Source organism: Pyrgilauda ruficollis, unplaced genomic scaffold (assembly GCF_017590135.1).
Source record: "Pyrgilauda ruficollis isolate IOZ18807 unplaced genomic scaffold, ASM1759013v1 scaffold162, whole genome shotgun sequence".
Taxonomy (NCBI): Eukaryota; Metazoa; Chordata; class Aves; order Passeriformes; family Passeridae; genus Pyrgilauda; species Pyrgilauda ruficollis.
This window is the reverse complement of record NW_024514987.1, coordinates 646,534-668,152: the sequence shown is the minus strand read 5'-3', so window position 1 is coordinate 668,152 and position 21,619 is coordinate 646,534. Positions and strand designations below refer to the sequence as shown.

The following is a 21,619-nucleotide window of genomic DNA, read 5'->3' as shown; positions in this document are numbered from 1 at the left end:
GTGGGTTGGAGCCCAGCTCAACCCCAAGGCTGCCATCCCCAGCCCAGGGCTGAGCTGATGCAGGGCAGCAGAGAAAAGCTGACACAGGGAGGATCCCACCTCAGCAGCTTCCCAAACCACCCCGCAGGCTGGGATGGGGCTCTCAAGGTGGGATGTGGAAGGTGGCTCCCAAATCCTCTCAGCTCCCACTCTGAGCAGTGCTCGCTCCATTAAACACCAACCTCAGCTAATATTTTGCCACCAATGTGTCAAATTTGGGGAGTTTCCTGCAAGGTGCCTCTCCCAAAGGAAGCCCTAAATGCAGAGCTTCAGGCCAGCTTTGCTTCCAATAAATAGCAGGGCTCAGGGCGCCTGTGCTTTGCTGTGCTCTGCAAAACCTGGAGCCACTCTGAGCTTTGGGTGTCCAGGGAAGTCTGGAGGTCACAGCTCAGCTGGGCTGGGAGCCAGAACCTACATCTGGCTCTGCAAACAGAAAACCTCCCTTCAGGTATGTCCTTTCTTATTTTTCCCTTTTTCAAATATAATAAATAGATAGTTTTTTAAGTTCCCAGCCATCTGAACTACCCACGCTCAGGGCTGCAATATGCCTAATGCCATGAATGCAGAATTTCAGTAAATGCTTCCTGGGGATACAAAACTTCCAGCTCTCAAAGCCACCTCTGTGTTCAGCAGCAAATTCAGGACATCACCTATCCAAAGGGAGCCTGAAAGTCACGGTTCCCTGAAAGTCAAAGCATGTTTTATTGACTGCAGTCAAGAGAATCAAAGATCTGGAGACCTGGACTCCCACGGAATAAACCACATTATTCCTGTGCAGTGATCATTCCTCTCCCAGACATGAATTCCAGCCAGCCTCCCTGCTGGGAATGATTAAAGACCCCTTCAACAAACAGCAAATTGACAAATAAGCAGGTGAACAAGTGGAAGAAAACAAGGGAATATGATGACCTGCCACCCCTGCTGAGAGCAGTTGTGTCACCTGGAGGGAAGTGCAGCTCCCTTGGTGCTGCCGGTGGTTTGCTGTACAGAACTGGGCTGTGGCCATGGGGGATGTCACTTCCCAACTATCAAAACCCCATCTGGGGGAAGGTAGAGCCTGTGCAGATGCAGCTACAAGTCAGGGATGACATTTCCCTTCCCAGATGCCTGCTGCTAACTGCGCTCTTGAGTTGGGAAGCGGAGCCTGGCAGTGCCAGCAGCTCTCCCTGGCAGCCCTGGGCTGCCAGCCCAGCTCCATCCCCAGGCTGGACACCCCCAGAACGGCACCAGAACCCCCACAATGACCCTTCAGAACTCTGCTGGCCTGTGGCCTGGACAGCCCAAGAACAGCACAGACCCTCAGCTCGTGGCGAGGCTTCTCCATGGCTGTGAGGTTTTGGGGTGAAGCTTGAAAAGATGGAAGGAACATGACAGCTCTGGGGTGTGACCAGCTCAGGAGCACCCCAAAACCCCCTGTGCACCCCACACAAAAAGGTGGGAGACTACCAGCACCAGGGCAGGGAGAGCTTCCAGCCTCTTTTGGTATCCTTGTGCACTGATGCTGTTCTCCAGGATGGCTTGAGCCCAAAGTAAGAGCACCCAGCTGAGCCACAGCCAGAAGGGGAGCAGCCCCGGGGAGTGAGGGGCCTGGCTGGTGGCACTGGCAAACACCCTGGTGACAAAGTCCCCACTGCAGCCACAGCAGGCACTGGGGCACGGGGTGGAAGCCTTCCCCCTCCCCAGCACCCCACGCCGGGAATTTCTCATCTCAGCAGAAATCCCTGGGGTTGTTTGTGCTCCACCTCAGAGCTGGAAGAGCCGCTCCCCTGGCCCCGGGGGTCTGGGACTGGCTCTGAGAGCCAGCTGGCTCTGCCAGGTGGGATTGTCCCCTCCCCAGGAGGCCCCCAGGGTCCCACAGGACCAAGAAAACCAGGCTGGGGACAGGGATTTGTACAGGATGTGTCCCTGGGGCACAGGGGCACAGCTGTGTGGGCAGCAATTGAATCCCTCCTGTAGAAAAGCCATCCAGTATTTTCCCAGTGTCTTTATTGGCAAGCCCAGTGCTGAGTCCCCGTCCTGCCCTGTGTCCAGCACTGAATGGGGCTGTCCCACTGTGTCCCCAGCTTCCCGATGGCCCCACTGAAGGGCCTGGTCCCGGGCTGAGTGCTGAGAATGGCAGGGCTCTCCCTGCAGAGCCAGCTGGCTCAGGCCAGGATGGGGTAGGTGGCCTCCGTGGCCACCCCACAGTTGTTGTCCTTCATGGCCATGAGGATGTAGCCGTCGTTGCCCCAGTATGTGGACCAGGAGTTCTTGATGAGCCAGTAGGTCTCTCCCTGCAGGACCCCGTAGCCCACGGCCAGCACGGCGTGGTCCAGCGACCCCGGCGTGTTGTCTGCAGGGAGTGACACGCAGAGGGCTCGCTTGGACAGCACCCCTGTCTGGACTCTGGTGTCCAGAGAGCCTCCCTTTCCAGACACCATTCCTTTCTGGAGACCATCCCTGCCTGGAGAAGATCCCTGCCCAGTAATCCCTGTCCACAGGACATCCCAGTCCGGACAGCATCCCTGCTCCCAGGGCTACCCTCGGTGCTGCAGGGGACTTCAGGGCTCATCCCCTCCACCCCCCCTTGACCAAAAAGCTGGTTCCCAGGTGCTCTGGCGTCTCCTTGGGCACCCAGGCCCTCCCACGCCCCGCGTGCTGCTTGTCTCACCGCACTTGGGCTCGTAGTAGACGCCGTTGGAGTAGAAGGAGAAGCTCTTGTGCGAGGCGTCGATGCTGACGGCCACGGGGCCGTGCTTGTAGATGGCAGCTTTGACCGCCGTGACGTTGCCCGAGGTGACGTTGACATAGCCCGTGATCTTGGCCAGCATCTCAGACTGGTTGTAGTGGCACAAGCCATTCTACACACCCAGGGGACACACACTGTCATCAGAAGCCCTGGCTGGGACCCTGCCCCCCCGCCTGACCCTGCGGATGCAGGCAGTGATCTGGAATTTGGGATGTGGGAGCCCCTGGCTCTGACCCCCCTCTCCTCCCAAGCCCAGGGTGCTGGGGATGTTTTCCCAGTTGCTCAAGACCCAAGGTGGGGAGCTGACTCTGCACCCAAAGCCCTCGAGGGCTGTTGCCTGTGTCTTGCTGCCACATCCCCATCCCCAGGCAGCTTTGCTCCATCCCCGGGTACCCCGGGCATGGAGTGACTCATGGCACCATGCACAGGTGGAGGAGCCTTGTCCCTGTTTTGCAAGAAGAGAAACTGAGGAACACGGTGACAAAAGAGCCTGGATGAGCCCTGGGGCTTGGCTTTGACAGGACTGTGAGCCACGGAAGCCTGGTGCCTTGGGGACAAGGTGACATCCTCACCTCAAGAGCCTGTTAGTGCCTCTGACACATCCAGGGGGGTCCCACCATGGCTTGAAAGCCCCAGGATGTTGGGAAGGCCATCGGGGACAAGGGCCTCCTCACCTGCCCCTTGTAGGTGCCGTAGGACTCGGTGCTGGCAATGCCCCCGTGCTTTTTGATCCACTCGTACGCCCGCCACTCCTCGCCCCCGTCGCAGGCGTAGTTCCCAAAGCCCCAGGAGCAGTCAATGAGGACTTGCTGGGACAGGGGGGTCAGCACGCCTGTCTGCAGGGGGACACAGCTCAGGGATGGGGACAGGCACCCTGCAGGTGCCCCGTCCACTCCGTGGGGCACAGCCCTGCTCCCACCTTGAGGAAGAGGGCACCTTCCATGGCTCCCGTTGTAGCAAAGCTCCAGCACGACCCACAGACAGCCTGATCCTTCACGGGGGTGACAGCGCCTGGGGACAACGGGGCACAGGAGGAGAAACTGGGTTGGCACCGAGGGATGGAGGCAGGTGGAAGGGAAACTGAGGCAGGAGGTGAGGTCCAGAGGCAGCACAGCCAGACCTCAGTGCTAACTGAGAAGGGGGGATATGCACTTGCAAACCTGGGACCCCACCCTTGGCTAGGGGCAAGCTCTGGGGGTGTCACTCCCAGCTGATGGGGACATGGGTGAAGCCAGATGTTGCTTCAGATGTCACATCTGTCCCTGGGGCACCAGAGTGAATTCAGGGCCAAGTGCTGACCCAGCTGCCTTTAGTCACAGAAAGACAGAATGGTTTGGGTTGGAAGGGACCTCAAACAGCATCTCGTTCCACCCCTGCCATGGGCAGGGACACCTTCCACTGCCCCAGGTTGCTCCAAGCCCCATCCACCCTGGCCTTGGACAGCCCCAGGTTCTCCGTACGGCCCGTTCCAGTGCCTCACCAACCTCACAGATGTGCAGCCCAGGGACAGCACAGTCCCACAGGCCCTCAGTGCAGTGATGGGCAGCGGGGGGCTCTGTGGGACGGAGCACAGGCCTGGATGAGGAGCACTCACTCCCAAAGCACCCTGCTGTCCCCCGACCCCGCACGTACCGTACATGCGCCAGTCCAGGCTCTCGGGCAGGATGATGCCGGCGTAGAGCTCGGTGGGGAAGGGCAGCCCACGGTTGGGGGTCCCGCTGCGCCGGCGGCCCCGCAGGGCTGCCAGCTCCTGCGGCGTGCGGTCGGCCAGGTGGTTCAGGGACAGCGTGTAGGACAGCGCGGCGCGGTTCCGCGAGTGCACAAACCTGCCACCGTGGCGGAGACAGCGCCAGCTGGCACTGCCACACCCCTACGGCGTCAGCAGCACCCCCAGGGGGTGGGCACCCCCCTGCCTGTACCTCATGTTGTGCACGAAGATGCTCTGCCTGTGCTCCAGCTCCCGCGCGGAGCCGTAGTGCCGCCCCGTCTGCCGGCGGTAGTCGTGGAACACCCGGTGTGCCCAGGGTGGCTGCTGGCCCACCAGGTCCTCCATGGGGTTTGCCAGCACGCGGTGCTCCGCCACGCTCCCCGGCAGCACCCCGCACTTGGTCGCTGGGGACCGAGAGAGGAGCTGTCAGCCCGAGCCCCGCGGGCAGGATGGGGGTCCCTCCCTGGCTCACCGTTGGCGGGGAGGTCGAAGACGGAGGGCGGGAAGCTGTTGTCGAAGTCAGTGTAGGCGATTTCGTACTTGTCGTAGTGGGAGCCCAGCAGGCTGTTGTAGCCCCGCATCTCGTAGTGCACGGGGGCCACCCCGCAGCTGGAGTTGGTCACCCACAGCGTGTAGACGTTCTTCTTCTGCTCCCAGCGGGTGACGTTCTGCCACACGGCGCAGTACCGGCCCTCGTAGTACTCCTCCCGTAGGAACTGGGGGGGACACGGCCTCAGGGAGGGGACCCCAACCTCCCCCAGGCCACCTGCTGCCCACCCAGCCCCTTCGCACAGCCCAATGCTCTCCAGCTGGATCCAGTGGCTGCATGGCCATTAGCACACAGCCATGTGTGGGATGGAAACTGGGGCAAGGATATGGGGTGCAACACAGGGCAGATCCCCCTGTGTGGCTCAGCGGTGCCCTGGGGACACTCTGCTGTGCACAGCAATCTGCGCACCCACAGCAGCGAGGCTGGCTGCACCATTTCTCCAAAATCCTGGAAAGATTTCAGGTTTTTCCTGTGTTTCCAAGCTCTCGCCATGCAGGCATGTCCAGCTCAGTGACAACCTGCTGTCCCCACTGCTCACGTGCTGTGCCCAGCCCTGAGGCAGGCTGGGCCCGGCAGGAGCTGAGCTGCCGTGCAGAGGCTTGCCCAAACCATGCTGAAATGCCAGCGTTTGTGTGGGACGTGACACGTCCCAACACGGCTGCTGGAGTTGGGAAAGGCGCCAGGAGTCCGGCCCCGATCCGGGTGGGGAAGTGACCCTCCCTGCACCCTGGGCTGTGGGGACAAGTCCCAGCCAGTCCCAGCACCCTGCGGCCCTCGGACAGAGAGGAACTTCTCCCAGCACCCCCTCCCACAGCCTGCAGGTGCTTTGGGAGGCAGGTCAGGTCTAGGCTCCGAGGTTTCCCACCTTAAAGCCCCTCATGCTGGGGAAGACGCTCTGAGCCGTGACCACGTCCTCCTTGGAGCCGGGCAGCTGGAAGCACTTCCTGGCGTTCACCTCCTTCTCGGTCGTCTCCGGCGTGATCTTGTACCTCATGCCATAGGGCTTCACCGCTGCCAGCTGGTACGTTATCACCTGCCCTGTGCCAGGGAAGGGGAAACTGAGGCACAGGAGTCCTGCCGGTGCGGGGTGGGCGCAGCTGGGTGCCCACCTCTTACCTCCGTAGTACTGGATGCGGCTCTTGTTCCCCGTCAGGTTGTACCAGGCTTCAAAGGGCTCCTCGATCTCGGCGTAGGGCAGCTTAATGACCCCTGCGGAGGGGGCATTGTCCCCGGCACAGGACACAGCTCAGCCCCAAGCCCCAGCACCCCAGCACCCCTGCCTGAGCCCCCCAGAGTCTGCAGACCCACAGCTGACCAGGACAGTGCCCCACGGGTGATGAAGAGGCACTGGGCTGTGGGAACCTGCCCCAGTTTGGCACTGGGACAGCCTGGGCAGAGCCGTGCTGAGCGTCCTCTGCTCCCCCCGCAGGGCACTGGGGGTCTGTCAGTGGCTGCCCCTTACCTCGGACGTGGTAGATGGAGCCGAACTGAGGGGGTGGGCGGGACAGCCCATGGTCCTGTCCTGCAAGGCAGAGAGGGGCAGGGTGAGGGGGGCTGTGTGTGCCCCCCAGCTGAGATGGGGATGGGGGCTGCCAAGCCAGTGCTCCCCTTCCCTGCAGCCTGGGGCTTCCCTTCCTGGCCAAAGGAACTTCCTGAGCTCATCCCAAGGCACATCCGAGGGACGCTGAGGCACTGACACCTCCCAGGGTCAGCACCATGCCACAGCCTGCAGTGACACTGCAGCAAGCCCGGCACTGCTGCACCCCCAGGGAACCCCAGCTCCTGGGTGACTGTTGGGGTGATGCCCCAGTGTCCCCCCCCCCAGCACTGGTGGCCCTGGCCTGGAATATTTCCATGGTGGGACCCAGCAGCTGTCCCCAACACACAGGGCGTGGTTGAGGGGTGCCAGGGACCTTACTGGTTCTGCCTGGAATCTCCCAGTGACCTCCCCAGCCTCCCCCCGGGCTCCCAGCTTGTGCAACCCCACGCCAACACAAGTGCTGGGAACGAGCCCTTCCCTCCCTCAGCATCTTCCTCCTCGCCGGGAGCGACCGGCAGCACCTGCCCGGACCCAGACCGCGCCTGCCCAGCCCGGAGAGCCGGGAGCAGCCCTGCCCCCGGCCCTGGGGGAGCTGGGGACGGGCAGACCCCCACCTGCAGCCCAGGCTGTGCCATGGGTACCCATCACAGCCACCTCGGGGCACCCACAGGCAGCAACGGGTGCAGCCCCTCCCAACCCTGCTCGGCTCCATCAGCACCCAGAAAGGGGGTCCCACGGGGACACGGCCACCCCTGTCCCCTCACACTTGCCTGTCCTGCCTGGTTGGGTTAAACCCCTTGGGTTAAAGCCTCAATTTAGTTTTGTTTTCACGCCCCAGCCCTACCAAGCCCTCAAGACACATCCCCCCTGCCCTCTTTGCCCCCATCTCAGCTGTGTCTTGGAGGAACAGCAAATTTTGTGCGATCCCCCTGTAAAACCACTTCCCCAGCCCGAGCCCTCCCCTGCAGTGCAGCGGGAGGAGATCTGGGGGTGTCCCCATCTCCCTGCCATGCCCGGGGCGTCCCCAGCGGTGCCGGGGCCAGGCCCAGACTCACCCCGGACGGCGATGCAGAGTGCGGAGGCCACGAGGCAGCGGAGAACACCCATCCTGGCCGCCCGGCCCGCCCGGCTCCGGCTTCGCAGCTTTAAGCTGGAGCCGGCGGCGGCGAAACCCGGCGGAGCCAATGCAGAAGTCGGGGCCCTCCCCGAGGAGGGAAGGAACCGGCATCATGTGGTGCCTGGAGGGGGACGGGCACCCCGGGCTCGGCGTGTCCCGGCACGGCCCCCGCGGACGGGGATGGAGCAACGCCGGGCCCCGGGGGCGAGCCGGAACCCCCCAGCAGCATTGGGGTGCGTGCACTGGATGGACCTGCGGGGCACCCCCAAGCTGGGCTCAGCCAGGCCTGCCTCGCTCTCAGGATGAGTCAGGAGGTGACAAGTTAAGGGTGACAGCAGCGGGGAGCAGGTCCCCAGCCTGCGGCAGCCCTGGCGCCCCGTGAGAGCGCCGGGGGGAGCAGTGAGGCCGGACTCACGGACACAGAGGAAAGGGGGTCACAGAGGGAGGGGTGACTGCAGGGCGAGGAGCAGGAGGAGGAGGGGGAGGAAGGCTCTGGAGAGATGGGAAAGATCCAGCCCAGCTGTGTGGGAGGACAGTGGGGCAGAGCCGGGACAGAGCCAGCTCCAGGAGGGCTCGGACAGGATTCCGGGGGATCGCTGGGATGCGGGGGGCTCAGACAGGGCTGGGGAGGCTCGGAGAGGCTGCAGGGGGATCACCGGAATGCGGGGGGCTCAGGCGGGGTGCAGGGGCACTCAGACAGGGGTCTGCGTGGTTTACCCCAACCCCAGAGCTCACTGAAGTTTGTGGCTTGGTGTGACCGATGCCAAACCTTGGGGTCATCCCACCAGCAACTTTGTCTGGACAAGGGGTAAATAAGGGGTATGATGTATAGTGGGCAATCCATGGACACAGGACTGGCTTGAGCCACAAGGGAGCTGCACCCCATCTTGGGGGGGTCGTGTGGGACACCCCTGGAACACAAGCCAGAGCTGCCTGCCGTTCCCCAGGCATGGCGGGCTGTTCCCTGTCCCTTTGCTGTCCCCTGCCCGGGGCCCTCCCTCGGGGGTCTCGGGGAGGCTCTGCCCGGCTCTGGGCACGGGCAGGCACGGGCTGGATCCGCACACTTCCCCGTAAACCCCCGCAGGCAGAGCCTGCCAATGCACGCCAGTGTCCCCTGGCGCTGCTGGGGACCCGGGACCCCCTGCCGCCCCTCCCGCTGTGCCCCCTCCGCGGGCGGGCTGAGGTCCCGCGGTGGCCCGGAGGGTGACCCGGAGGGTGACACGGAGGGTGACACGGAGGGTGACCCGGAGGGTGCTGCGGCAGCGGCTGGGCTGGCTGGTACAATGAACCATTGCTGCGAGCGCGGGGAGGAAGGGGGGGCGAGGGGAGGGGAAGCTCTTGCTCGGCTGCCAGAGCCGCCGGAGAGACAGGGGAAGCTCAGGGCCGGGCGCTCCCGCTCTCCCACGGCTGCCGCCCCGGCACCCCCGGCGCTGGCCGCAGCGGGGCTGCCCCGGTGGTCCCGGCTGCCAGGGGTCCATGCCAGCCGGAGCAGGAGCGCGGACGGCAGGAGGTATGTGTGGCTGTGTGGGCAGGGTGGGGGGCTCAGCCCTGTGACAGCGGGGGGGTCTCATCCCCTTGCTGAGAGATGCCCCCTCCGTGTGTGGGTGGCTCTGGGTCCCGGGTGAGGCGGCCGCTGAGCTGTGGGGACAGAGTCCCGCGACACTGGCGGGGTCTGCTGGGGGGCTGCTCTCACTGTGCCCTCGCTGCTTCCCTGGGAAATGCCCGAGGGTGGGAGGAGACCCCCGTCCTCGCCATCCTGGGGGACAGCAGGTCAGCGGGGGCTGCGTGTGAAGATCTGGGGGCACCCAGCAGCTGCAGCCACCATCCCGGCGCTACCTGGTGCTGACACCGCGTCGGGGAGCCGGCGGAGCACATGGTGCCCTCACCGTGCCGGAGCCGCCGGCTGGGCAGGGGACAGGACACCCTGGGGACACGCACACACCTGTGCCCTCCGTCCCTGCCGGTGCCCGTGGGGTCCCAGCCCAGCCAGCGCTCCGGGGCGATGCTGCAGGCTGAGCCCCCCGAGGCTGAGGCTGGGGGAGCCGCAGGGGCTCAGGCCCTGGCCGGAGCGGATGCTCCCCCCGGTCCCTGCAGCTCTGCTTCGTCCCTGATCCTTGGTGTGTCCCAAGGAGGGACAGGAACTCGCTGCTTCCTGCCCTGCACAATTCCCTCCCCACCCCGCTCCTCCCGGGACATTGTATTTGGAGCCCTGGCTGGCTCCCTCCCTCCGCCCCTGCAGCCCCTTGGATCCGGGAATTGCTCTTCTTCCAGCGGAAATCCTGCTTTCCCAGCCAGCGATGGGGCTGCAAGGCTGGGGAAGGGGGGGCTCCCTCCCTGCCCAGCATCTTGTGCCAGGGAGGGGACAAGGGGACCCCTCTGTCCCGGGCCTGGTGGCTGACAGGTGGGCTTGCAGAGAAGATCACTTTGGGACGTTGGCAAGTCCTTCAATTTTCGTCCCAGGGAATAGCCCTGCTTGTGGGCATGCAGGGTGTGGGGTGTCTTCCCCCCATGCACCTGGAGGAACTGCTCCCACTGGGAGCCACGGGGGACTCAGCAGGCACTGGGTGAACTGGGAGAGCTGGAGCAGGGCTCCATCTCCAGCTGTCATTGGGGTGGCCTTGGGGCTGGGGGCAGTGGGGAAGGGGCATGCCACCACCTGCCACAGAGCTGGAACTAGGAGCAGATGGGGCAGGCAGATGTGGCCTCCTGTCCCCTCCCCAGGTCTGTGGGGTCCTGGGCGTGGGACGGTGACACAGCTCCAGGTCCTGTGTCCTAATGAGCCACTTTCCCCTTCTGCCTCATGCCTGCTTTCCTGCTGGGACCGGGGAGCCCCAGAGCCACGGGGAGACAGAAGAACCTCGGTGGCACCAGCTGGGCTGTGCAGCCCTCTCGGTTCCTCTTCCCAGGGAGCAGGAGCCGGGTCACCACGGAGCAGTGCAGGATGACAGTGTGGGACAAGGCATGGAGGGATCCAGGACACCCAGGGGGCTGAGCCTGCTGCCATCCCTGCCTGACCCTCCCAGCTGTCACCATCCTGCCAGTCCTGCCAGTCCTGTGGCCCATTGTTGGCCACAGCACCATCCTCTTCCTCCCCCCACCCCACACCGTGCTCCTGCTGCTTCCTCTTCCCTCTGCCGAGCTGCTGTGTGAGTTCCTCTGGCAGCACTCCTGCCCAGGGCCGCGTGGCCCCCTCAGCCTGGCAAATGCCACCATGGCCTGTCCCCATGGCACGGGGTGTGCCATTCCCAGCACCCCCACATGGCTCCACGGGGCTGCAGCCCCCAGAGCCTGACTTCTCCATGCTGTTATTCCATGAGGGGAGAGGATGCAGGGGATGGAGGTGAGCCCAGGGGTAGCTCAGCACTGCGGGTGACACGTGGGGTGACAATTGGGCGTGCAAGGGCTATTGTGCCCTGTCTAGCAGCTGGGCATGGGGCTGAGCTGCCCCGTGTCCCAGGGGCCTGGGGAACAGATGGATGGGCAGCCAGGGACGCGGCTGCTCCGTGCCCAGCCATGCCCGGCGGGACAGGGGTGAGGTTTGGCCGGGGCTCAGCGCGGGCGGGACCTGGCAGCTCGGCCGGGGCTGCTGCCGGGGGAGCCAGGGCGGGGAGGGCTCAGCTGCCATCTGCTCCCCGGCTCCAAGCAGCTCCTTTTTGGGAGAGCTGGAGCCAGACACCACCGTGCAGCCATCGGCCACGGCACCAGCTGGGTCCCCTTCCCGTGGACAGCGTGAGGGGATGGCTCTGGGCCCCCCTGCAGTGAGCTCAGGGGCTCTTGGGAAGGGGAAGCCTGGGTGCAATGCTGCTGCACATCACCTGAACCCTTGATGCTGTGGTACAGGGGGGTTCTGCTTGCCTGGAAGATGCCCCTTGCCATCCCTGTCCCTGCTGGCACCTGTGGCAGCTCCACTGCTTGATCAGTGCTGAAATTCAGCAAAATGGGAAGTTTCTGAATGTGGTGGGGGGGGTGATTCCCACCCAGGGGGGACAGGGTTTGTGAGAGCCAGGGTTGTCCATCAGTTTAAATAGCCACTAATTATCATAAGGAATAAAACCCCCAACGGGCCGAGTTTCCTCAGATTTGGCAACGCTGCCCTGTCAGCAACGGCTGCAGCCTTGCCACACCACCAGTGTGGAAAGCAGAGATGGAAGGGGAGAGCTGGGCTCTTTCCAGCCCTGCTGAGAGAGAGGAAAGGGAATCAATAACCATGATTGGGAAGATCTGCCTGAAACATCTCACCCACCCCAAACCTTTGTCTCCTCCTGCTCACTGGAGTGCAGAGGGCAGGGCACCTTCCTCTCCTTCCCTCTCTCAGCTGCAGACAGAGGCATGCTGCAGACTGGAGTGCTGTGCCCGCTGCACACTGGGCAGGCTGGTGTGGGTGTTTGCCCAGCAGCAGGGCAATAACAGGGCTGGGGATGGACTCTCCATAGAGCCACGGCAAGAGAGGCCTGATTTCCTCCTCCTCCTCGTCCTCCTCTGTGACACCTTCTCACCACATGTGGCTGGAAGAGCCTGTGCTGACCACAGCGATGTGACCTTGGGGACCTTGCTCCCCAAAACACCCACTCCCCAGCAAGCAGAGGGTGTGGGGATGGGGACCCTTTGGGGGCTCCTTCCCACCGGGTCTGGCTCCCCTTCAGCTGCCCTGAAGGGATGTGAACAGTGTGGTGAGGACACAGTGAGAGAAAAACCCACTTGAGGATGTGGTTTCAGCCCACACCGGGGTGTTGCAGCCCTCGGAGGAATGTTGCAGCTTCGTGGGGGTGTTGCAGATCATGCAGATCGTTTTAGCTCATGCAGGGGGGTTGCAGCCTGGGAAGGGGTGTTGTATCCCATGCAGGGGTGTTGTGGCTCATGCAGGGGTGTTACAGCCTGTGCACGGGTGCTTTGGTCCGTGCAGGGGTGTTGTGGCTCATGCAGGGTGTTACAGCCATGCAAGTGGTGTTGCAGCCCATGTGGTTGGTGTTGCAGCCCGTGTAGAGGTGTTGTAGCCCATGGCAGGGGTGTTGCATCCTGTTATGGGGTGTTTCAAGATCTTCAGGGGTATTTTAGCCTTTGGCAGAAGTGTTTCAGCATGTGCAGAGATGTTGCAGCCTGTGCAGGGGTATTTTATCCCATGGAGGGGTGTTACAGCCCACGGCAAGGGCGTTTGAGCCCATGCAAGGCTGTTGCCCCCACCTGATCCCTCCCTGGTGTCCACAGGTGACTCTTCTCCTCCCTGGAGTGACATGGAGCAGCTGGAGTGACCTGAGGAGCCGTCGCAGTGAGTGGGGCCGCCGTGGAGCACCCCGGGGTGCCAGGGGCACGTGGGGTCCCCGGGCAGCAGAGCCCTCCTTGCAGCAGTGCCACCGGCAGTGCCCACGGGGACCCCAGCGTCCCCCTGCCGTCCGTGTGCTGAGCTGGGGGGTGGCAGGGTGCACCCCAGTGCCCGTCCCCATGCGGGCATTGGTGGCCACGTGTGCCCCCTGCCAGGGGGGCGCGGGGCTCACGGACCCTCTGTCCCACAGGCGGTGCCCAGGATGGGCTGCGTGCCCTGCAAAGAGAGGGGGGCTGGCAAAGGGCAGGCAGGGGGCGAGGGGGGCTCCCTCCAGCCCCCTGCCTCCCAGTACGACCCCGACCCCACGCAGCCAGGGGCCATCTTCACCCGCATCCCCGACTTCAACAACTTCCAGGGGCCAGCCGTGCCCGCGGCCCCGGAGCCGGGGGGCTTCACCTCCAGCGCGCTGCCAGCGCGGAGCGGGGGCATCTCAGGTCAGCAGGGCGGCTCGAGGGCGAGGAGGTGACCAGCCACACCCCTGGGCTGCCCGCTCCGGGCTCACCGTGGTCCCTCGTGTGCCACAGGCGGGGGGGTGACACTCTTCATCGCCCTGTACGACTACGAGGCCAGGACGGAGGATGACTTGACGTTCCAGAAAGGGGAGAAGTTCCACATCATCAACAACACGTGAGCCTCCCCCGGGCCTCCTGCCACCCCCAGCCCCCACATGCCACCCCGGGGAGGTGCCTTTGTGCCCTGGGCAGCCCCCGCAGGACCCAGCCTGGGGACCCAAGCTGTGTCTGGGCTGCCTCACAGCACCAGGGCCACGTGTCGTGAGTTGAGTGGTCTCAGCAGGGATGGGTGGGGAGAGCAGGGTCCGTGCAGGGTGAGGAGGCACACGGTGGGTCTGTCTGTCTGTCCCTCCTCCTCCACCTTCTCTGTTCCCTGCCCAGGGAGGGGGACTGGTGGGAGGCCAGGTCGCTGAGCTCGGGAGCCACCGGCTACATCCCCAGCAACTACGTGGCCCCTGTGGACTCCATCCAGGCAGAAGAGTGAGTAGCAGGGAAAAGGGACGGAGACACACCCCAACCCCACCTGCCTCGGGCCCGGGTGCCCTGCGAGCCCCGGCAGTGCTGCCGTGGGGCTTCCGTGGTCCCCTCTGGTGCCTCCCTGGCGCTGAGCCCGTCCCGTGGCAGGTGGTACTTCGGGAAGATCGGGCGCAAAGATGCGGAGCGGCAGCTCCTGTGCCACGGCAACTCCAGAGGCACCTTCCTCATCCGGGAGAGCGAGACCACCAAAGGTACAGCGACGGGGTGGGGACACCAGGGGTGTGCCCCACGTCTCTCCCTGACCCGTATCCCCACAGGTGCCTACTCCCTCTCCATCCGGGACTGGGATGAGGCCAAGGGGGACCACGTGAAGCACTATAAGATCCGGAAACTGGACAGCGGGGGGTACTACATCACCACCCGTGCCCAGTTCAGCACCGTCCAGCAGCTGGTCCAGCACTACATAGGTAGGGTGGGGTGGGGGGCGCAAGGGGGGGCAATAGGAGGGGTAGGGAATGCTCAGAAGACCCTTTGGTAAGAGACTGGGCTGACCTGGGGAAGGAGGGGGCTGTTCCCTTGGTGGCATTAGGGGGCTCCTGAGAGTCCCCCCTTTTCCATGCCCAGGGTGCAGGGAGTTCCTGTTGTCTCTGGGGGTGGGGGGACTTTTCCATTCCCTGGGTGCAGCTGGGGGACTGGGGGTCCCGCCCGGCCGGGGGGGTGCAGAGCTGTCCCTGGGGCAGGTGGAGGGGGGTTCATTTGTGTCTTGGGGGTGACTGGGTGGTGCAGGAGCGGTGGTGGTGATGTCTGGGGTGCTGGGAGGGGAGCAGAGGGCGGGGGCCCGTGCCCACACTGACTCTGTGCCCTGCTCCCGTGCTGCAGAGCGGGCGGCGGGGCTGTGCTGCCGCCTGGCTGTGCCGTGCCACAAGGGAACCCCCAAACTGGCCGACCTCTCAGTCAAAACCAAAGACGTGTGGGAGATCCCCCGAGAGTCCCTCCAGCTCCTCAAGAAGCTGGGAAATGGGCAGTTCGGGGAAGTCTGGATGGGTAGGGCCTGGTGGGCAAGCCAGGGCAAGAGGCAGGGGGGACATGGGGGTACCCCCAGGCCTGGTGCCCCACTGGGAAAAGCTCGTGCCTGCCGGGACAGGCTGAGCGACACCGATTTGCTGGCATGAGGAATTATCCCATGTCCTGCCCTGGGCTCACAACGGGTTCCCCAGGATGCCCCATGTCACCTCTGCGTGGCCAGGCAGACCCCCCTGCAGATGAGACCACAGGACCAGGCCAGGGGGTCCCACCTTCGTCATCCTCTTCCTCTGGCATTGCTTGCTTCCTCCACTCATGCATGCTGCCTTCATCCCATCACATCCCCTCCCTCCTCTTCCCTGCCTGCCCCCCATGCCCCACAGAGTACAATGACGGGTTGTGCCATCTGCTCACCCACCCGTGCCCTGCTGTGAAGCCCCAGACCCTGGGATTAGCTAAGGATGCCTGGGAGATAGCACGGGAATCCGTCACCCTGGACAAGAAACTTGGCATGGGATGTTTTGGAGACGTGTGGATGGGTAAGGCTGGCCCGGCCGGCCGGGGTGGGGGAGCACAGCCGGCAGCAGAAGCTTCCCTCTGTCCTGGCAGGGAGCATCACAGGGTGCCAGGTGGTGCCCGCTGGTGTGGGGGAGATTGAAACTTGGCACAGAATCCATGAAGGGTTTGGGAATGGGGTGAGGGGAACTCCTTGTCCTGGGTGGGGTGCAGTGGGATCACAATCCCTGCCCAGGGATCCCTTCCTTGCCCTGCCCTGATTCCTTATCCATCCATCCATCCATCCATCCATCCATCCATCCACACAAGCACGCGAGCATGCACCACACACTTCTCCCTCCACGCAGCCCTCTCTGCTGGGCTGGCTGTCCCCTGGGCTCGTGGTGACTCTGTGTCCCCAACCCAGGGACGTGGAATGGCACCACGAAGGTGGCAGTGAAGACGCTGAAGCCCGGGACCATGTCCCCTGAGGCCTTCCTGGAGGAGGCTCAGATCATGAAGCGGCTGCGGCACGACAAGCTGGTGCAGCTCTACGCCGTGGTGTCGGAGGAGCCCATCTACATCGTCACCGAGTTCATGAGCCAGGGTGAGCGCGGGCACCTGCCTGGGCACGAGGGCTCGGGGGGGAGGGCACCCTTGGGCTTTGGGGGTCTCTGACGGCGACTCCCTCTGCCTGCAGGCAGCCTGCTGGATTTCCTGAAGGATGGGGACGGTCGCTACCTGAAGCTGCCCCAGCTGGTGGACATGGCTGCCCAGGTACTGGGGGGCTGCTGCAGGGTGGGGGCTCACCCCGGGGGTGTCTGGGGGTTCTTCACCGCCCCGTCCCCCTCAGATTGCGGCGGGCATGGCGTACATCGAGAGGATGAACTACATCCACCGGGATCTCCGCGCTGCCAACATCCTGGTGGGAGACAACCTGGTGTGCAAGATCGCTGACTTCGGCCTCGCTCGCCTCATCGAGGATGACGAGTACACGGCGCGGCAGGGTGGGTGATGGACACCCCAAATTTGTGGGTGCTTTAGGTGATGGATACCTTGGATCACCCCAGGGTATGGGTGCCCCAGAGGATGGGTGTCCCAGGGAATGGGTGTCCCAGGGAATGGGTACCCCAAGGAATGGGTGTCCCAGGGAATGGGTGTCCCAGAGGATGGGTGTCCCAGGGAATGGGTGCCCCCAGCAGACAGGTGCCAGGGATGGGCACAGTGTGGCATTTTGTGTGGGTATTTTGGTTGATGGATGTCCCAGGTAATGGTACCTGACGTGCAGAGTGTCCCCAGTGCAGGGTGCCTTGGGTGCTGGGTGTCCCATGTGTGAGCTGCCCCAGGCAGAGGTGTCGTGGGTGCTGGGTGCCCCAGTGCAGGGTGCCCCCCATTCAGGGTGCCCCTCGTTCAGGGTGCCCCCCGTTCAGGGTGCCCCAGTGCAGGTCACCCCCAGCACGGGGTGGCTCAGGTGACGGTGCCTCAGGTGCAGGGTGTCCCAGGGCTGGGCTGTCCCCAGAGGTGGCTGCACCAGGTGCAGGCCACTCCAGGTGCAGGGGCAGCCCCGAGCATGGCTCACCTGTGTCCCATTGCAGGTGCCAAGTTCCCCATCAAGTGGACTGCTCCGGAGGCTGCGCTTTTTGGGAGGTTCACCATCAAGTCGGACGTCTGGTCCTTTGGCATCCTCCTGACGGAGCTGGTGACCAAAGGCCGCGTGCCCTACCCAGGTATGGCCCGCTGGGGCAGGGGCACCCCCGGGGTGGGCTGGGCAGGGCACAGACCGGGGCTGACCTCCTCGGCAAGGCTTCTCCCGTGCCTCAGTTTCCCCATCGGAGGGACCAATGCTGAACTGGGCTCCTACCCAAACCGCGGGGCAATGCCACTGTGTGCCTCAGTTTCCCCAGTGGCTCGTGCCAGGGGGTGCTGCCACTGAGCAGGAGGGTCCTTGTCACGCAGGGATGAACAACCGAGAGGTGCTGGAGCAGGTGGAGCGGGGGTACCGCATGCAGTGCCCGGGGAGCTGCCCCCCTTCCCTGCACGAGCTGATGGTGCAGTGCTGGAAGAGGGAGCCCGAGGAGCGCCCCACCTTCGAGTACCTCCAGTCCTTCCTCGAGGACTATTTCACTGCCACCGAGCCCCAGTACCAGCCCGGGGACAACCAGTGACCCGGGGCTGGCACTCCCAGGAAGCTCTGGGCTGGCTTTGGGGTGAATCTCTTTTTTTCTTTAGAGGTGGTTGCTTCCTTTGTCTCTGCCCCCCAAAATGCCTTTTGGGGGGTGCTCAGGGTGCCCAGGGCGGACACAGGGCTTTGCACAAGGATGCTGGACTCAGAGAGAAAACAAAACTGTGTGCCCCAGCCCCCTTCCCCCACTCCCTTTATTGCCTTCACACCCAGCTTTGATCCTGAGAGGGGCTTTGGCTGCAGGGGGGACTGTGGGGACCCCCATGAACACCCCAGACACCCCCAGACCCACAGAGTAGCAGAGGGCTTGGGGGGAGCTCCCCATGCCAGCCCCAATCTCTTCTGGGAGCACAGCTGGGTGGGGTCCAGCCCCCCAAAATCCTGGCACTGACCTGTGGGAGGTCATCCCAACCTTCCCTCCCTTTGTACCTCCTTTAATTTATAAGATTTTCTATGATGCCTCCCCCAAGCAGCCATTGCCCCCACCAAGGACCCCAGTACTTGGGGGACCCCCTTGTCCCCCTCTTGCTTTCGCAGAGCCGAGTCCTGAAAGCCAAACACCCACCCCTCTTGCCCCGGGGTGCTGCTGTGGGGGTCCCGGGGGGTGCAGGCAGGCTGGGGCAGCTCTGCCCGGGGGGGCAGGACGAGGGTACGGGATGGGCTCCGCAGCCCCGCAGCCCTGGGGGCTGCAGCCCGGCCCTGCCCCTGCAGCAGGAATGAACTGGGGGGAGGCGTGCCAGTGGGCATGGAGCGTGCCCCCCGCCCGCTGCCCCCCCATCACCCCCGTTCTGAGTGGGGTCCCCGTCCTGTGCCAGTAACGCCCCCGCGCCCCCCGGGCAGGGCTGGGTGGGCAGTGCCATGGGGCAGGGAAGGGCAGGGGAGGGATTTGTTGTTTATTTTTTTTATGAAGTCTGTAAATACAGAGAAATAAAACCTTTCTAACAAAGAGGGGGCAGCCGGGTCCGTCTGCCCCTGCCCCACCCCACGAGAAAGGAGCTGCCAAGGTGGGCAAAAGCACTGGGGGTGCTTAGAGCTGGGGGGCAACACTGAGGGGGCTCCAAGTTCAGCCAGGCCAGGACTGAGTGATGCCCCCTCACCCCCTCCAGCCCCAGGGCACAGGTTTGGGGGCCTCCTCCAAGGGGGTGAGCAGAGAAAATCCCCCCTGCCCCCGGGGCCATGTGGGGAGGGGACACACCAACCTCCCTTGGGAGTAAAAGCCTGGAAACGCCGGGTTGGGAAGCACTGGGCTTTGCAAAGCTGCCCCCCCGTGCAGAGCACCCTGCAGCCCCCCAGCACTCCCCACCAGGGGACTGTCCCTTCCTGCCAGCTGTGACGGGGAGGGGTCCTGTGCTGGCAGGCTGGGGAGGAAGAGGTTAATTTTCCTTGTATCTTGGCCTCCCCAGCAGGGCCCAGCTGTGCCGGTAATGAATTCCTCAGCACTGATGGGAGGGAGGGACTGGCCCCCACCCCACTCAGGGGGCTCAGGCTATGGGGAAAATGCTGGGCTTGTGGGGAGGGGGGCAGGGGGCCAATGCCGCTGGGACTGGGGACACACCAGGGGCTGTGGGGACATGCTGAGGTGTTTGGGGACATACCAGGGGCTGTGGGGACATGCTGAGGTGTGTGGGGACACACCAGGGGCTGTGGGGACATGCTGAGGTGTGTGGGGACACACCAGGGGCTGTGGGGACATGGCACCATCCCTGGGTACCACCAGGCATCCTCACAGCTCCTGCTTCACCCCAGCTCCTACGAGGGCATTCGGTCCCCGCGGTGGGAGTGGGCAGGGCTGGCTGTGCCCCTGCTCCCCATCCCAGGGACAATTCCCTGGGGAAGGGCCAGGCCCCAGCCAGGCAGGGTGGCAGGCTGCCCGGGGCTGGGGGACAGAGCAGCTTGGGTGGCAGGGACAGGAGAGGCCGTGGTTGGCACCAGGCAGCCCCAGGCACAGCCCTGGTGCCAGGCTGTGCCCACCCCTGGTGCCAGGCTGTGCCCATCCCTGGTGCCTCATTGTGCCCATCCCTGGTGCCAGGCTGTGCCCATCATCTCTGGCCTCCCCATGCCTGGGGCTGGGCCCTGAGGGACACAGGCAGGGACACCCCACGACAGTGGCACTGGCACTGCCATTCCCTGGTATTTGGCAGACACAGGCTCTGGCACTCACCCAGCACCCCAAATCCTCTCCCTCTGGGTGGGGCACACACATCTCACCACACAATGTGTCCCTTGTCCCCACAACCACGGGGACACTGGGGGGAGGCGTGTGCTGTCCCCCTCCACCACTGAGGAGGACAAAAAGCCTTCAGACAAGGGGAGCACCCCAGCCCAAACCCAGGCACGACCCTGGGACGAGGCAGGGTTGGAGTGCTCCGTCCGTACCCACTGGTGCTGGGCAGGGTCTGATCCATCCCCGGTAATTAAAGTCCCTGTTTAATGGCAGCTGGACGTTTCAGAGAGCAGGGCTGGCCTGGGGGGCCATGGGGACCCCAACCCCATCCAGGGAGCAATGGACTGAGAGGTGCTTCTGGTGTGCTGAGCTGCAGCTGTGCCAGCCCCAGCTCCATCCCTGTTCCTGCCGTCCCTGCCCTGTTCCTTCCCTTTCCTGCCTATCCCTGCCTGCTCACGCCTTCAGAGGGGCCGATCCCACCATTCCCTGGTGGAAATGATGCCACCCTTCCACGTCCCCAGGCAAGGCCCCTTGTCCCCAGCAGTGCCCGTGGCGGGGGGGTCAGTGAGGATGTGCCAGGGTAACCCCTGTGCAGCCGTGGCCATGTCAGCAGAGCGTGTCCCCATTTTGCTCCTGTGAAAGCTCTTGGGGATGTGGGGCCGAGATTGCAGGGACCTGTGTGAAGGGGCTGAGGGGGGGACCCCCGTCCTGGTCCCCTCCTGCCGTGCTCCCCCTCTCCCAGTGCCCGCGGGAGGGGTGAGGGGCTGAGAGGATTGTGCAGGGGGTGACCACAGGCTGGGCAGGGGAGGGGCATCGATTTTCTGCTAATGCTGAGAGCTATTGATCAGGGGTGGAGGGCGACTGTGGGTGGGCATAGCCGGCCCCCGCGCCCGGGATTGCTCTTCACAGAGCTCCTGCAGCTCCCAGCAGGGCCCGGGAGGTGGGGAAGGAAGTGAGGACCCCTGCAAAGGTGCTGCAGGCTTGTGTTTGCTTCAGAGCCTGCGCTGGGGGCTCGGAGGGAAGAGCAAAGCTGAGAGCTGGGGGGGGCTGTGCTCTGGCCCCTTCCCCCCCGGCTGGCTGGTCCCTGCAGCCCCGCTGCAGCTGCAGCAGCTCCCGAGGGGGGAGAGCAGCTCAGCAGCTCAGCAGCCCAGCAGCCCTGCCCTGCCCGGCCCAGCCCAGCCCAGCCCAGCCCAGCCCAGCCCAGCCCTGCCCAGCCAGCCCTGCCCGGCCCCGAGAGTCAGCCCAGCGCCCCAGCTGCCCCGATGCCCCGGTTCCCCCATGCCCGCGGTGCCCCCGCGGTGCCCGCACGCCGTGCCCAGCCCGGGTGGCTCTGCCGGGGGTCCGGAGCCAGCGAGCCCCCCGGTGCCGGGGCACAGGCGTGAGGATGCCGCAGATGGCCGGCGCTGCAGAGCCTGGCACTCGCACTGCCACCCCCGAGCCCCCGGGGCTGTGGGGACCCCCGTGACCGGCAAGGAGCCGTCCCCACCCGCAGCAGGGCGGGGGTTCGTCCCTGTGCCCCCCGGCCCCGCTCCCCAGGGGCTGGCAGAGCCCGCAGAGCCCCGGGGCTGGAGCGGAGCCGTCTCCGCGGCAGCGCTGGCCAGACAACAGTGGAAAATGGCCAAAAATGTGGGCTTGGACCTGACCAGGCTTGAGCCTGCCGGTCCAGGCCTGCAGGCACCGTCCCCTCAGAGGGGAAACTGAGGCACAGATGGGTTTATCTGCAGTCACCCAGCAGCTCAGCACCAGTCACTGTGAGGGGACACC

General features: G+C 64.5%; 2 protein-coding genes across 7 annotated transcripts; one reads left to right on the top strand and one right to left on the bottom strand.

Annotated features, from left to right (window-relative positions):
• Positions 1-796: 796 nt before the first annotated feature.
• On the bottom strand, positions 797-7,839 carry LOC121351208 (digestive cysteine proteinase 2-like). Its single transcript, XM_041463151.1, is given in 12 exon segments — positions 797-2,371; positions 2,690-2,879; positions 3,442-3,603; positions 3,687-3,778; positions 4,400-4,593; positions 4,687-4,879; positions 4,948-5,191; positions 5,891-6,063; positions 6,142-6,234; positions 6,488-6,547; positions 7,621-7,781; positions 7,783-7,839. Coding segments are annotated over 12 exon segments (1,764 nt in total). The 5' UTR covers positions 7,797-7,839; the 3' UTR covers positions 797-2,183.
• Positions 5,963-18,569, top strand: FGR (FGR proto-oncogene, Src family tyrosine kinase). Of its 6 annotated transcripts, none has more exons than XM_041463149.1 (13): positions 5,963-6,046; positions 12,888-12,948; positions 13,193-13,436; positions 13,527-13,629; positions 13,896-13,994; positions 14,139-14,242; positions 14,309-14,458; positions 14,871-15,035; positions 15,937-16,116; positions 16,210-16,286; positions 16,363-16,516; positions 17,105-17,236; positions 17,466-18,563. In XM_041463149.1, the coding sequence occupies exons 3-13, from the start codon at positions 13,205-13,207 to the stop codon at positions 17,672-17,674; spliced, it is 1,605 nt and encodes a 534-aa protein (XP_041319083.1). In that variant the 5' UTR covers positions 5,963-6,046; positions 12,888-12,948; positions 13,193-13,204; the 3' UTR covers positions 17,675-18,563. The 6 variants fall into 6 exon arrangements, with proteins under 6 accessions (XP_041319083.1, XP_041319081.1, XP_041319082.1 ...); XM_041463148.1 differs by lacking the exon at positions 5,963-6,046 and adding an exon at positions 7,881-7,996; XM_041463150.1 differs by lacking the exons at positions 5,963-6,046; positions 14,871-15,035 and adding exons at positions 8,902-9,192; positions 15,398-15,553 and having other exon boundaries at positions 17,466-18,569.
• The last annotated feature ends 3,050 nt before the right edge of the window (positions 18,570-21,619 follow it).

Bases quoted from the DNA above. Each gene is read 5' to 3' on its own strand.
- FGR (XM_041463147.1), top strand. From the start codon at position 13,205: ATGGGCTGCGTGCCCTGCAAAGAGAGGGGGGCTGGCAAAGGGCAGGCA. The intron at 13,630-13,895 runs GTGAGCCTCCCC...TTCCCTGCCCAG, and splicing joins TTCCACATCATCAACAACAC to GGAGGGGGACTGGTGGGAGG. The intron at 14,459-14,870 runs GTAGGGTGGGGT...CCCGTGCTGCAG, and splicing joins GCTGGTCCAGCACTACATAG to AGCGGGCGGCGGGGCTGTGC.